General features: G+C 35.5%; 1 protein-coding gene across 2 annotated transcripts in view; it reads right to left on the minus strand.

The window, feature by feature from the left end:
* Positions 1-1,034: 1,034 nt before the first annotated feature.
* The window catches only part of TRIM24 (tripartite motif containing 24), an 81,583-nt gene continuing 66,317 nt past the window's right edge, over positions 1,035-16,300 (minus strand). For both annotated transcript variants that reach the window (XM_074366957.1, XM_074366956.1), the window contains exons 11-19: positions 13,534-13,707; positions 11,229-11,364; positions 10,221-10,293; positions 8,935-9,103; positions 6,357-6,685; positions 5,402-5,534; positions 4,232-4,306; positions 2,351-2,500; positions 1,035-1,822 (exon numbers count right to left, since the gene is read on the minus strand). In XM_074366957.1, the coding sequence (XP_074223058.1) occupies positions 1,613-1,822; positions 2,351-2,500; positions 4,232-4,306; positions 5,402-5,534; positions 6,357-6,685; positions 8,935-9,103; positions 10,221-10,293; positions 11,229-11,364; positions 13,534-13,707 (1,449 nt within the window). In that variant the 3' untranslated portion in view covers positions 1,035-1,612. The remainder of the gene's footprint in view (positions 1,823-2,350; positions 2,501-4,231; positions 4,307-5,401; positions 5,535-6,356; positions 6,686-8,934; positions 9,104-10,220; positions 10,294-11,228; positions 11,365-13,533; positions 13,708-16,300) is intronic.

The following is a 16,300-nucleotide window of genomic DNA, read 5'->3' on the forward strand; positions in this document are numbered from 1 at the left end:
ATATATAATTGACATATTATGGACTAGACCCAGGTCCACACAGAAAGTGAGACACTATTGCCAGTAAGTTATTTTCTCATTTTATCTTTAGTGATATCTGAAAACCCAATGACTTAGCCACAGAGTATTTTCAAATTGTCCATTTCAAGAAGTAATGTCATGTAGATAAAAGCAAGTCCTCTAGGTTTAATTAATGGGTGATGACACTATCCAAAGAATAAAATTCTTTCAAGTCAGCTATATTTTTATCCTGTCGGCCTAAAGAGAAAAACTTCCTCAGCCAATTAATATTTTCTAAATAAAGGTGTACTTTGTCAAACTAAAAAAGTCCATGTGTAGATACTCTGTCAAATGTTAAATTAGCAACTGGCACAACAATATTCTTCTATCTTAATCCATTTTCCTTCTTTGACACTGAACAATAAGTAAAAGGAATAAATGAACGTCAGTTAAACTAGCTAGGTCTGACCCATTAAGAATATGCTTGCCCTCAGAAGATAGGTCTTTTGTATCTCTATCAAGAGAATGAAAATGAAATCCAGAATTAAGTTGGATGAAAGACTCAATTTGAGGTCTGACACTGAAAAACAGGAAATAGATGCTTCAGAAAATTTTAAATGTCACTACAATTCCCTCTAATTACCTGCTCCCAAATTGCACAACACATTTTCATTCCATATTATGAAGACAGATGAAAACCACAGAACTGGTCCCTTTCAGGGGAATTTATATTTAATGCCCAACAGGGTGTAAGTTGAAGAATACTCACATCAAATACGGCACACACTGCTGTATTTCATATTTTGGGTAGTTCCACTAAAAGCCATAGTGCAAACAATGAGTCTTGTTATAAAAGGATCACCTGCACAGCTAAAAAACAAACAAACCACACAGACACACAGCAAAACCAAATGTGTACACTTTCTTCCTCAGTGGAAGAAGTTAGATTTAGAAATGTATGAAAAATGGCCTTGAAAACCTGCTATACCAAACACCTCTACAGACAAGAAAAAAACAAAACCAAAAATCAAACATTTGTTTTCCTGCTTTTCCTTTAATACAGTCGCCATCTTACATTATGTACTATTAGGTGCCTTCTTCATAGCATCTAATCTACTTTTTCGTCGCACTGCTGGACATCCTAGGATAGAACTTTTATCACCACTCATATTCATGGAGCACTGCTCTTACGTACAGTACACCTAACTCATGGTTGGTCCATAATTAATGGGTAGTGGTATTTTCTAAAAATGGATTAACTTACACATCCAAATCACATTAAAATTTCAACTTAGGGTTCATACAAAGTCTATCTCCTTCCTATAGTAGCTACCACTCCATTTTGCAGTTTGAAATCCAGTAAGTGGGAAGAATGTCTTTTTGTTTTGTTGTTGATGCTGCTTCTTTCTTCCTTTCTCCTTCTTTCCCTCTTTTTCTTTCTTTCTTAATAAGAAGGTTAAAAGAAATGGATTATTAAGGAAATCAAAGTCTAGTAAACATCAAAAACTTAAGAGTGGTCACAAATTCTTCTTGGTAATGATAATTAAATTATTGACAAAATGTTTTTTGAAAACAAACAAATCTAAAAACCAGCACACGCCAACAGCGCTGCTTATTTAAGCAACTGGCGTTCCTCTATGCTTTTGAGGCGTTTCTTCCGGGGCTGTACAAAGTCATCATCTGAGTCATCACTATATTTATTATCTTCAGATTCATTCCTGAATTCTGGTTTAGGAAACCTTTTTTCTGGATAAAGATTCTTCAGAAGTTCTTCAAAATAGCTTTCAAGTTTCATACCAGCATTGGCTACTTCTGAGTCAGGCTGTTGAATAAAAATTAAAATATGAATAAAGAAAAACATTTTAAATAGTCAACAAAAGCAGTAGATTTCTCACATTTTTGTTCCCTTTTACCTCAAGATTGTGAATATCAGTGGATTGTTTGGGGGAAAATGTTTATGTATAGCACTGATATAAAGCAAATAGTCTGGAGCTAGACAAAGTCTAGCTAATGGTCAGATAAAAAATAAATAAGAGGCTTTGACTCATCTGGATTATTCTATGAGGGTGGTAGTAGCAGGACTGGATTAACAAAGAGAGAGCAAAGAGAAGCCAGAATCAGAGTCATGTAACAAGAATTTCTAGAACAATTTAAATGAAATGTGGAATTCTGGAATGAGTAACCAATACAAAGAACAAACTACCAACAAACGGCTGTCGGTCTGACAGATGTGGAGATAAGTCTCCTTGGAAATTTATGCCACTGTAGATAAGTATCTTGATCTCCTCATTTGTTCATAAGGTGTTTGGTATAATATTACTTTCGAATTGATATTTTTTTTTCTTCTCACCTCATTGAATTCAGCACAGTTTTGAAAGATCAATCTAAAATCAGCTACAAAATCTTCAGGCTTTGTGTACATGGAATAATCTTCTTGTAATCTTTTCTTGATAGTTGACAAATCCATTGGATTTTTAATTATTTTGTAATAATCAGGCACCTTTCAAAAGACATGAGATGTTACAATAAATAACTAAATTCTACCTGGTTCTAAATAAATCCTACAGGTAGTAGTGTAACATTCAGCTTGTGCTCATTGCTTTTCTCTGTACCATTTTGTCACTGGTAAGGAAATCTATTCAGGGAGTTTCTGCAGGCTTCCACACATTGATAAATGTTTAGTTTCACATTTATCAAAAATTTTCACCAGTTATTTTTAATGAAAAAAAAAAAAAAACTTACCACACGTTCCCTCTTACTACTCTCCTTCACTATTAAGCAAAAAGCAATCACTAGAAAAAGTACTACTTCCAGTAAGGTTGGACGTGTTTTTGCTGCATGTGTTTTAGCAGGTAGGCTTTGAACCTGGATTTGACCCCCAGCTCTGCCACTCAATAGTGTACTCTTGGCTAAGTTACTTCACTGAAACTGTTTCTTTGTATTTCCAACAGGAATCATTCTACCACTCTACAGGATTTTGTAAAGACTAAATGAGATAATATATATGAAGAAAAAGGGGGCTACTTTGCTGCTGCTGTTACTAACACCAACTTATTAGTGTAACTTATATTGGTGTAATAAGCATTGTAGATAGCGGAAAGTTAAAATTGTCAATGAAAATACATAAGTTAACATTCTTCTTTTTAATACTACTCTCTTATAAGTCAATTTCTTCAAATTTCTTCTATTAGTAAAGAGGATTCCTTGACCTGACTATAAGTCAACATCTTAAAGAGCACCAAGTTCCAGGTTAAATTTTTCAGTGAATACCATTCTTATGGGCATATTTTTGCCCTGCCTCTTTTTGCTACACTATAAAAATCATTTATAGTGGATCCTTGAACTGTGGATTTTATCTATGTGGATTTTCTTCATTAAATTCATACTATAACACTACACGATCCGTGGCTGATTGACTCTGTGGGTACAGAGGGCCGACTGTAAAGTTATACACAGCCTTTCAACTGTGGAGACAGCCGGTGTTCTTAACCTCTGTATTGTTCTAAGAGTCAGCTGTATTTCTTTTTCCTATCTCAATTTCTCAAAACTTGTTTTCAAGAAAGAAGTTAACTGTTTAGTAGCTCGATGTATTTACCAAGCCAGTTTTATTTTCCAACCTTGCATTAAGTTTTAAAAATTTATCTAACTGTACAAATCTATTAATTTTTTCAAAGGAATTTCAGACATCAGAAAATAGAAAAACTTATTTTGAGTCCTCTCTGGCATTCTAAAATTATGCATTAAAGTCACATCAAACTTTAAATATGAAGCTTTGTGAAGTTGATGACACACATACACACAAACACACCCCTCTCCCTCTATTGTTACAGACTACTCATTACTTGAAGTCTAGACCTAGAAATCAAAATACACATAGAGAATTTGGGGAGGTCTTTATCTCAGATGGCAAGTTTTTTCCCCCAACAGCTTAGGACATACACCTAAAACTCCTGAGAGAAACAACTGGTAGAAATCATCCCAGAGAATGGGAGGTAAAATACATTAGCTGAGAAAAAAGAATATGTGAGAAATGAATATAACTTTTGGGCTAGTTTGTTAATATTAAGATGTATTTAAGATCAAAGCATCAGTAGGTATGAATAAGCTTTAAGATTTGGATTAATATAAGAAACTTACTATTGAAAAATGGTAGAAACTAGATTCTCATAAATCGAGTTTTAGAAAAATCATCTCACTGTGCAAAAATGCACAAAATGACATTAATACTTACAGTTAGAGGAACTGGGTCTTGAAAAGCCAGGCTCATTTCATGGCAGTAAAGAAATAAAAGTAGGCGTTCACACTTCTGCACACACATTAAAAAAAAAAAAAAAGAAAGAAAATATAATGAAATAATGAAGTCACAGCTAATTTTTAATAACACCATTACAGGTCTCAAAGTACCAGGATAAAAATTAAAACCAGATGAATACAAGAAAAACACTGATACCTGGAGCTTTGATAACCTTTCCAGTCATTGACTCCAGTGTACCGTTTGACATTTTGGGGTGTCTGTGATATGAGAGCAGTCCTTGTAATTACAGGAACAAAAGCAGCATCACTAGAAACCCATCTGAAGTTCTTTAAACATAAATTTCCACTTATCTCTCCAATTTGTGTACTGAATTATTAATGGTCGATAAAAGAAGAACATCCATGTGTTAAGAGATCCAGAGGTGGAGGCTTTCCACGGCGCGCTGGGTCCCAAGGCCTCTCTCTGAATGCAGATGGTGCCATCAAGCACCCGGCTACTCCCTGCTCATGGGCTGACCCAGCAACACCGCGTCGTGGTGGCAGCGCTCACCCACCCTCTCCCGCATGACAACTTTCATACTGATTGTTCTACTTAGTAATTCAGCACAGGAGCTTCTTTAGTAATAAGTACTGGCTTAGTAGCTTTATATGTTAATTGCAGTTAAATCTATTAGCAGGCTTTGAAGTATAAACCTAGTACCACCTGGGGAAACGATGTAATTTTTTTCCAGGAAGAGTAAACAGAAAAACCCATCCATCTCTTTGGTGACAATTCTTAACAAATTGAGGTAGAAAACTTATCCATAGTAGAAAACAAAACTGAAATTCACTACACGTAGCCTGAAAATCCAGGATAAATACATATATAAAGCACACATATTCAATTGAACTTTGTCCAATTACAGTATTTTAAGCTTCTAGAAAATAATGTATAGCACTGTGATTTTATTTAATTAAAACGTTATAATTTGCCATTATTTAAGATTCTTACATTTTTGTGGGAAAAAAGTACTAAAGAAGAATGAAGTCAGTACAGAATTTGAACATACACTTCTTTGAGGAAAGCACCTCTGCATCACAGTACCTGTCTATCACTATACAATGTGCAAGCAAAACGACTGTGTAACAGGCTAGGCTGGAAACTTACCCTTTTGTCTATCGGCGTGAGTTTAACAAGGCCTTCGGTTTTCTTTTTTTCTGAGTTGTGACTAGGAGCATCACAATCATATTCAACTTCTGGTTTAGATAAGTCTCGGCAGAAAGTGCAAATCCACTCTCCACTGTTGGGGGATAAAGTATTTGATTGAGTTCCTAACGCATCATTTCTCTCTTCCCCATCTCTCTTTCCCAGCTCTTCCATGCCAAATGTGATACAGAATTATTTATTTGGCATAAACTGTAATCACTGAGGACTTACCATATATCTACTATGTACATGGCACCATGCTGAGACAGCCTAAGAGCAGAAATACAATACAAGGGCCTAAGTGGTAAAGGAGTTACTTTTAGTCTAGTTAAGGAGCATGAAACACACGTACAAATAAAACAAAACACACGCACCAGTCTCCGGCCAATGTGAGGCATAAGTGACATTTTCCCCAAATGATTCAAGAAAAAGAAGTGCTCTTGGTACTATTCTTGCAACTTTAAGTTTGAAATTATAAATTAAATTTTTAAAAGGACAGCCTTTGAAGAACTAGGAGATCAATCCAATGGCTTTTCTTCATTACCATCATCACCTCATAGGGTTTGAGAATTTACTCAAGATGTTTGTAAGTAATATGGCTCAATGCCTGGTAAATAAGACACAACAGATTATGGCAGTTGTGCATAAGGACCATGTTCTTTATGGAAATCCCCTTGAAATCATTTAAAGGGCTATATATATTTTTTCTCATCATAACAGACTAGGTTTTTGAGAGAAGCACAGGGAATAAGAGTCAGGGTATAGGAAAGCCAATGATGACAATTTTGGAGTATGTACTTATGCCAAGTGGACTTCTACTTAAGTTTTTACAAAGGTTTTATGTTACAATGATCATCCGAAGTTTATTGCATTTATAGTGAAGGAATGTAAGAGAGGGAAGCAAGCACTATCATACCTTGGAAAATTCGCCAATGTGGGCACGTGACAAGAAAGATGGAATACTTTGGGACATTTCTCACAGCACAGGAGTTCCCCTCCGTTCTGACAAACTGCACACCAGTCCTCATTGGGGTCATCCTCCTTCCTCGTCTCTCCAACATGAAGCGGTGATTTCTGCGAGGCATCTAGCCAGTCAGACTTTCCATTTGAGGAACTTTCTTGGTGAATTCCAGGTTGATCTCCTGTGCTATCAGGGGCATCGGATCTTGGCACAGACTCTTCAGAAGCAGAGCTCTGACTGCTGTTTAAGAGCAGGGAGGTGAGTATGCTTCTTGGATAGTTGGTCTGCAATGGACAGAGGTAACATACGTATTTGTATCTTTTGAACTGGCATTCTTTATTAGCACAATTCTGGACAGCAGACTGCTCACTCATGAGAACCTGCTTATTTCAAAGGAGTCTGTGAATATGCATGAGACCCAAGACAAGAATGTTTACTGCTAACTGTATTAAAGGTCCTAATGGTAAAGAAGACATAGATCTCTACTGAAAAATATCTTGAAAACAGAAGATCAGCAGCAGTAAGGAGGTGTGGATAATACAGGAAAAATCTTTGAATCTGCTGATGGCTACAGAAATGAGAGAACAGGTGGATAGTGCAGAAGTCAACGTCAGGAAATGTATATACATTTTACTAGAGCTGTGAATTCAAAGTGTACCTAAACACAAAACATGCCTACTGTACATTTTTATCATTCAAAAAAAAGGTATACTATTTTAATTCTTAGAAGTAATTTCACCTCTCCAGGTGCCATTAATAATTTTAAGATGAATCTAAATTCTATGGTGAAGCCTAGGATGGTGAGGTGAAAACTTCAAATTAAAAACATAATCTATTATCTCCTTTAAACATTTAAAAAAATGTTGAAGTAGTTAAAAGCATGGGTATATAATATCATTCTTTAAAGGTAATTATTTAGCTTTTTCTTCTGCTATTTACTTCTGTATTTCTAAATACGCTTCGACTCTATTTTCCCAAATTTCCTATTTTAAACATATTTTCACTTTTAAATATTTGTATTTTCCCTACTGTGAAAGATTAAATTTTTCCTTCCTGACTCTCCACACCCTTCTTATACTTACACACACCATTTATACCAACCTCTTAGCATAGTTTTATTAAGCATTGATTTCTTTTTAGTTGGTTGGCACCAGTGGTAACTGTTCATAGCCAGCATCTATTCCAATTGGTCAGTATCACTGCTGTACTGGTTAAGTAAGTATCCCGAAAAATCAATTTTTGGTCAAATGCGTGTTCAGGTAATATCCTGATTATGCCTAGTTTTTAGTTATCTTTGTATTAAGGTGTTTGCATCATTATGACTATATAAATACTGTGCATTGCATAAGCACAGAATGTACTATGAGTACACTTCCTTTTTTATCTTTTTGTTTTTACTATGAGTAAATAATTACCTTATTTTTATTACTTTTTTTGCTTGTTTTGGGGGGAGGTAATTAAATAGATAGATAGATGGATTTTTAGTGGAGGAACTGGGGACTGAACCCAGGACCTTGTGCATGCTAAGCACATGCTCTCTACCACTGAGCTATAACCTCCCCTCCTCAATTACCTTATTTTTAAATTTAATCCATTTGCTTCTTTTTCTAGCTTATCTATCTCCAAGTCATTCTCACAATCTCCAACAGGGTTATAAAATGCTTCTCGATACCGTCAGAACATTTTTCTCACCATTACATACTCCCCTAATGGATTCTTCTGTCCTGCTACAGGGTGTACCGGAGGAGCTGGGGCACTGGGGGCTAACTGCCCTTTTCTTTGCCTCTCTTCTGTGTTAGATCTCATTTCTGGGATCTTATGTCATCCTCTTTCTGGGTTTACTTCAGTTTTGATGAAGCGTATTCTCAAATATCTCCCTGAGAATAAGTGCATGGGAATTAAAAATTTAAGACTCTGCATACATGTCTAAAAATGTTTATTTAATCTTTATGCATAATTGATAATCTGCCTGGGTACAGAATTCTGGCTACAAAATATCCTTCCTCACAATTTTGATATTTCTCTATTGTCTTTCAGCTTTGCGTGTCTGTGTTGAGGAGCTGGTGACATTATGATGTCTGATCCATTGTATAAGGTGTTTTTTTCCTTCTGGAAGCTTTTAGAACCTGTTTAGAATCCTGGTATTCTGAAACTGATGATGATATGACCTGAGTCTCCTTTTCATTTAATTGTTATGATACTTGGTAGGCCCTTTCCATTCAGATGCCCATGCCCTTCAGTTAACAGGAAGTTTCCTTGTATCACTGCTCTGGCAATTACCTTCCATGTGTTTTACTCCATTCACTCTTTCAAATGCCCAACCTCCTTGTTTAAGCCTCTGACTTTTTAAACTCTTCTCCTTGTTTTCCATTCAATCAATCTTTTTGTTTTAATTTACTGAGAGATTTCTTCAAATTTTTCAACCTTTAGGTTGACAATTCCCTGCCTTTACATTTATCTTCTATGAGCTATTTTAAAGTTTCTCTCATTCTATCCCTTAAATAGGAATAGTACTGCAATCATAACAAATTACATTTTGAGGCCTTGATTCTTCATCTGATTCTTGTTTCACTATAACAACAGGAAAATCATAATTTTCAGGTGGTCCACTGTTTTCCTGTTTTATTCGGATTGGCTCCAACATGACCACTGGGACTTTGTGTGTAGAATCAGCTCCTGCTGGTTTGCTGGAAGAGCCAGAGCTGTAAGTATAAAGAAGAAAGAAAGAAAGAAAAAAGTCTAAGAAAGCTACCTTAAGTATCTCAAAGTATAACAATAGCTTTTGGGATAATGCTGTATCTTCACAGCAATGGTAACTATGTTACATCAGCCATAAATGATCCTTAACTGAAATGCATCTGCTGTAGGCAAAACAGTTTCAATAATGTATTAAGAAATGTACTAAATATTCACCTATCTAAATAGTTACATTATATACCTGGAAAGACATTTAAATAAATTTAAATAAAACCTGAATTAAAAGAAAACTGACTTCAATATCCTGAGGCTGTAAAATTAGGCAGCCAGATCTCAGAACTATCTCAGAATTAGCACTTTATTTTAGGTTTTCCCACTTCCTTCTCTAGTCAGTGACAAAGAAAACTCTAGGTCCACATTGAAGACTTACTGTCACAAAGTGTGAACATAATTAACTAGGGACATAATTTTTTGGTGTTCTGCTATTTAAAAAACGTAGTTTTTTAAAATAAGCCTTTTACAGACAGCTACTATGTTTTCATAGTTATTAAAGGCAAGTTTCTTCCCTTCAGAGAAGGCTTCTTCCAAATGATTAGGAAAGTAAGAATTGGGTTCACTATTTAGGACAAACTGGCAGACATAATGAGTGGATGCATAAATCAGTAAGTTACAATAAAATTTCCACAACTGTAAATTAATTTATTTTAAAGCAGAATCAATGTTTGGCCATTAGAAAAGTCAGAGAACACCAAAGTTAGTATAAAATTATTATTTGTTCCAAGAACCTCCCCCCAAATTATTTGTTTTCCTTAAGTTCTTACTTGTGCATTTTCCTACATAGTACGCTGAGTTACACATATTTCATTTCTGTTTTCCCTGCTATTATGCTAAAGTCAGAGATATTTTATTTTCTACATACATTTTTATATCTTTAAAGATAAAATTGTACTTAACTTAACCCATTAATTAAATTAACATATAATAATTATTAAAAATTTAATTGAAAAGTTGGAAATAAAGGATGTCGTTCAAAATGTTTTGAGTACTAAAGCACATTGAGCACTGACAAGAGAAATCTCGTCACCGATTTCATGCACTAGAGAATAAATTAAGTCAGTTTACCTTCCTCGGCTCCCAACGCTGGAGGCACTCGGTGAACGTATTGGCGGGTGTACACTTGTCATAGTAACAGGTCCTGAGAAGGAAATCATACACATTCATAAAGTGAATTAATAACTGTATTTAATTCCTATTGAATGTTCTTAGTACTACACTAAAATTGGAAACACATAATGAAATTGTACAAAAGAATAAGTAGTTGCTGAACTCCCAGCACTGTTTGGGTTTCCTTCAACTAGCAGGGCTCAGCTCAACCTCAGCACTATTGACATTTTGGGCCAGAAAATTCTTTGACGCGGGAGGCCTGTATGTGCACTGTAAAAACATTCGGCAGCATCCCTGGCCTCGACCAGTTATTAGATGCCAGTAGCATCTCTCCACACATAGCATCCAGGGGTGTGACAATCAAAGATCTCTCCAGACACTGTTGAATGTCCCATGTTAGAGTAACCAGGGTAGGAGCTTAGTGAGGACACTGGTGACAGTGAAAGCTACAGAGGACAAGAAAACATTGGTAGGGACTGATAAAAGTAGTCCAAGAAAGCAAGCCACACAGATGCTAATTAATGGAAGGCACTGAAGCAAATATTCTACTAGGCAATGCACAGAAGGTACTTTGTCCAGAGGCTGACACAGAGTCAGTACCAGCTAAATGTGAGCTTTAGCAATGCTGCCAAAATAGTTTCCAGAAACGTTTTGTCCAGTCATACTCCCACCGTCACATTCCATCCAAAAAGAGACATGATAGTACAGGTAACTTATCAAAAAGAGAAACTATAAGACTGCTTGTCTTCTAGGAGTGCTATAATGTCTCTAAATTCTGTTGAAATTGAAAATGTACAGAGGTTTACCTTTTGCTTCCCACTTTGAAAGCACATTAATTTTAAAGAGTATGCAAAATTCAGACCCATCTCAACCACACAACAAAAGGAGGGGGGAGGGTGATTTTTAAAATTCAAGTAGAATAAAAACTGAAAAAACACTGATAAAATTAAATGAAGTTCATTTTACCTGCAAGGCCTGGAGATGGCACTGAGGAATTTGGTGACTGAACAGTTCTGTTGGAGGGTGGTCTTGGCTGGCCATGATCGAGACTAGTATCTTTCCTCACTATATTGTCCAGCATAATTGTACTTGAACAGTCAATCTTATAAGAAAAGAAATTATTTCATGGCATCCCGACTTTGCAAGTTAAGAGCTACTTTAAATTCGTAAGAAAATTTTAATAGTTTAATTACTGTCAAATAATAAAATATGCAAATATCATATTTGGGAAGTTCTGATGCATACTTTCCCCATAAACAATCTTGAAAAAAGCTTTCACATTTCTTAATATACCATCTTAAAAAATATACTGAGTCACATTATCTCAGAAGTCATAAGCCAGGAGAAAGGAGTATTGTGTTGCACCCTTAACAATTAAAATTTTTTTCTTAATTTATTTAAAAGTAACAAAAGGTACCAATTAGAAGAAAAAAACTTTGTGAGAAGGGTAGCACAATTTCACATTTTGCAAATTTCTTTAGTGTCTGGCTTAATAATAGCCACCTGGATTCTTACATCTGCTTCTGTACTCAGTCTGCTGAGATGCGTGGTTTTGGATGAAGAATATGAAGAAAATCTGGTCTTACCCAGGAAGGACCTTGTGGAACCTCTGAAAAGGTTGTAGGGACCCCCATGTCTTTGGCCTACACTTTGGAAACTGATGCCATGGTTTGCACTAGATAGATGAAGTAAGTCCACACATAACATTTCCAGAACACTAACTTCACTTAAATACATTATTACTGTTTGGTGGGAAAAAAATTGATCACTTACAGATTCTTTCTTTAATGTGAGAGCTATATAAATAACACTTCTTTCCTAATTGACTGCTAGGCCAAAATACTGATTGCTATTGAATAAGATTTTAGTACTTTGGATGCAAGTATTTTAATGTTTAAATATATCATTTATTTCCTAAGAATGTCTCTGTGATTAAAATCCAATTCAATTGTCTAACATAGTTCTAACATTTCTCAACCAAAATTCTTCATGAAAATTAAGTCCTACCGTCCAAGGGCACAGATGGTATATAATGAATTTACTTCTTGCCTCTGCATCTAGAATGGTACTAGTTATGAACCATCCTTGGTAGGATTGAGGATTCAGGAAATAGTCACTCAAATCAGTTTCTTTATTCTGTGGTTCAGATGAGGAATTCCAGTTGCCAGAGGCTCGTGGACAAAGGGTCATCTGTATTTGAGGACTGCAGGGGAAAATGTCCTTCTAGTGGGTGCCCTTTCAGTTGGGGGAGGTGGGAAGCACATAGGGTTATTTATGCTTAATATTCTTTGGGCATTGCCTTGGCCAATATTTTTCAGTGTGCAAAAAGTACCAGAATGATTGGATTTGTTAGATCTTAATGTAAGAAAAGTTATTTACGTTGTGGAGTAATCCTAAAAGCTAAAATAAAATTATAGGAATGAGACAAAAGAAGTTTTCATATGTACCACCTATGCATGAAAAATACAGGTATTCTACCCATTTAAAGTATAAAACAACTATTTAAAAAACAAAATAACTGGTAAAGTTATGATGCAACTTTTAGGAACTATTAGTGGATCTCAGTAAGTTGAAAACCAAACTAAACAATGAAACATTTTTAAGTTCTTTCACAATCTTACAAGATTTCTTAAAAGTTTTTAATGTTTGTATGCATGATTACCTAAGCTTGCAGGATGAGAATCAGTAAAACAAGTACCAACTTATGTGCGGAGATCTGCCTATAGAATGTTACATTTTCTGCCTCTGAAAAAGATTTTTTAAGAAGTCATACTGACAAAGTTAGTTTAGAGGGTAAATATACTTAATTTAAATATAGGAGAAATCAGAGGTAATTTTGCACTAGTCAGTATAACCTAAAAAAAAATGTTTTCATTTCTGTTATTAAATCTGTCTCCATCTCTTCTGATGTCTATTATATTCTAGCCTCCCTCTCTAACCTTATTCTAATATATCACATCCCTGCAGCTCAGCTTTCCAGTACCCCTCCCATGTCCTCACTTTTCCCCTTTCCCAGCTTCGATTCCATATTCCATCACCATAATCCTTCATTTACACTTTTAACTCCAGTGCCCTGAAAGATATTCTGCAGCATGTTCAAGTGTCAACATTAATCTCTTTATTTTTCTTGCTGTTACAATATTTCTAAAGGATAAAAGTAACTTCTAAAATCACACACAACCTATAATCCAACAAATCCATGTCTTTTACCAGATTCAAGTTCAGTTAAAATTTTGGAAAGATTCTTAGTATGACATTTGTGGATACTTACGTCTGGAAGAGAAGGAAGATTATAGGGACCTCCCACTGGTGAGCTCAAGTCAATCACAGGCGAACCAAAGGCCTTCCCATCATATCCCGCCGCACTAGTAATGGTGGGGCTGGAAGGAGTCGAAGACGTGCTGTTGGCAGCTGATGGGGCAGACTGCCCGCTGCTAATCTGCCACTGTAGCGGCAAGAAGGAAAGAAGAAAGGTTCTATCAGCAGGCCTGTCACATACAGTGTCCATCTAATCCCTGTTCCAGACACAAAACACAGTAAAAGAAGAATGTGCTATTTGAATCCAATTGTAATTTTAATGGAAAGGGGAGAGGGCACAGGTATACATAATTTTTCATCAGTCCTGTCCAAAAATAAAAAATGAAAAGCACTGATTGTTACCAGAAGACAACAGTTAGTATACACCAGAAGACCACAGTACCCAATCTTGGAAAGCTTATACACATTGGAAAATCAATATAAATATATACACAGCAACTTCAAGGTAAAGATGGAGGGCAAAAATACACATTTTCTTCTTTCTGTCCCTACCTGATACACCTGAAACTAAAATGACAGTTAAGGGAAACTTTTTTTAAAAGGTATTGACCCATAAAGACAAAGAAAACAGGAGAGAAGACAGAAATCGCATTTTGAAAGCTGGAAAGCAAATGGACAAAAAGCAAATGAATTGGTCACTTTGATAAAGCTGAAACCTAAGCTGGCAGTGAGGAAACAGAGAAGTAAACCAGCATTAACTGCAGAACTCCTAGGAGCTTGGGAATTAGGAGCATAAGAGGTGAAACTGGGGCTAAAATTACAGGATGATCTATTGAGTCTGTTTAAGAAGGATTAAATGTCACACTCCTTCCCTGTTTTATCTGTAGCTACCTCAAGATAGTAAGGATGTCCTCTACTTTGATAGAAGGCTGAAAGTTTATTCTCTAGAATAGGTAAAACAATGTCTTTGCACTGAAGGGCACCAGGCTCAGTTGAAGGCAGAAGTATTGCACTGACAATGAGAATTAAGAAACCATACACACATTGAATGCTGAGCTTCCCGCCCAGGCTGCCTCTGGCCACCACCAACCTTCTCCCCCTAGAGGGCTTCAATGAGCAGGCAGGCCCTGCATTTGAGGCATAAAACAGAAAGATCTTCTGGGAACTGGGCCACTACCTAAAGATGGCGACACTAATAACTCTCCTAACAAACATGCCTAGCAGCCCTCATACAAGTGCAGAACCTCAGCCACCAAACATTAGCCCCACAGCGTGGCTTTCAGGTTTCCTGTCTGGTTGTTTTCACTCATTTCTCAGATATCAACAGGTAATTAAGCATCAACACACAACTGAGGACACCCTGTCATTTATGTTAAAGGCTGAGATAAATACTTTAATACTAGGAATGCTAAAGTACACAGAAATGACCTCTGCTGCTGTCTAAAAAAATAAGGTTTGATGGATGGATGGATAAGTGAGTATAACGATAGTAAGTAAGAAGGCAAACAGACTAATCCGTCCCCTATACAATTGTTCCAACTTAACTATGTTTGAAAATTTTCAAAATAAAATACTGGGGGAAGGAAAACCAACTAAGAGGTATTTTAAGACTATGCAGGGGAAAAAAATTCCCAAACACAGCATCATTTACATATGAACTACACAATATAGTGACAGTGTCGGAAATATTCTAATTTTTAAAAATCTAATTTATATGCTCCATCGAAAAAAACCCTGTGAATATGAATGGCATCTTTACCACCTACCCACCTCTCATATCACCATCAACCTCTCTTTCTCCTCCCTGTCACAGAATAATCAGTTACAGTTGATGTGAATCTTTCCAGATTTTTCCTATGTATATGACTTAAAAAAAATAAACAAAAACACAAAAATGAGAATAATTCACAAAAATCTGATTTTTTTCCCATATAATATACTCAGGAGATCACATATAGATTACTGCACTTTCTTAATAGCTAAAATGCATTTCTATTGTATAAGTATACTATAAATTGTTAAGCTACTCTACCAATTAAAACAAAATTCCTCACTATATTTTATTTTCTCCTAGTTTGTTCATTTATCTATTCATGTTTAGATTTTTGACCAGGAAACATTTTAAAAAACATTCTTAGAGTATGTGTCTATCCACTAAAAATAATACATAGGGAAGAGGTAATGTCAACATTAGAGCACTCAGAATGTGCTTTTATCTACACTAGTACTAAGTCTCAACACAATTCTGCAAGGCACTCACTTATTATTTGGGGCAAATGAGATTTAAAAGAATAAATGTATACAAGGCCACAAAATTATTAGGAAAATAAACAATTTAACACCAAGCTACAGCTTGACCTTTTCACCTCACTTCTCATGATAAAATAGAGATAGGTATAAAATTTATTGAAAATAATTAAAATATTATTTTAGAAAATGTACTGATATTACATCAAAGTCAAACTAATTATAAAACACATACACACATATACACACAGCATGTGTACTTCTAGAATATTACTTTCAAATCATTTGATCAAAATGAATGTCACAGAATTATGGGAACAGCATCATATTCTTTAATTTGGTCTGGGCAAAAAAATTAAGCTGAAATCAATCTCCTAGTCTTAAGCTGGAAAGACTTGACATAAGTGCCTGGAGAAGACAAAGCACAGGGGAAACTTTTATTTTTTAAAAGATAATATAATGCGTAAAAAAATTTTTTACCTGAAGACATTAAGAATATAAATATTATACCTTCTCAGATTTAATATATAACC

The sequence above is a fragment of the Camelus bactrianus genome, chromosome 7 (assembly GCF_048773025.1).
Source record: "Camelus bactrianus isolate YW-2024 breed Bactrian camel chromosome 7, ASM4877302v1, whole genome shotgun sequence".
Classification (NCBI taxonomy): Eukaryota; Metazoa; Chordata; class Mammalia; order Artiodactyla; family Camelidae; genus Camelus; species Camelus bactrianus.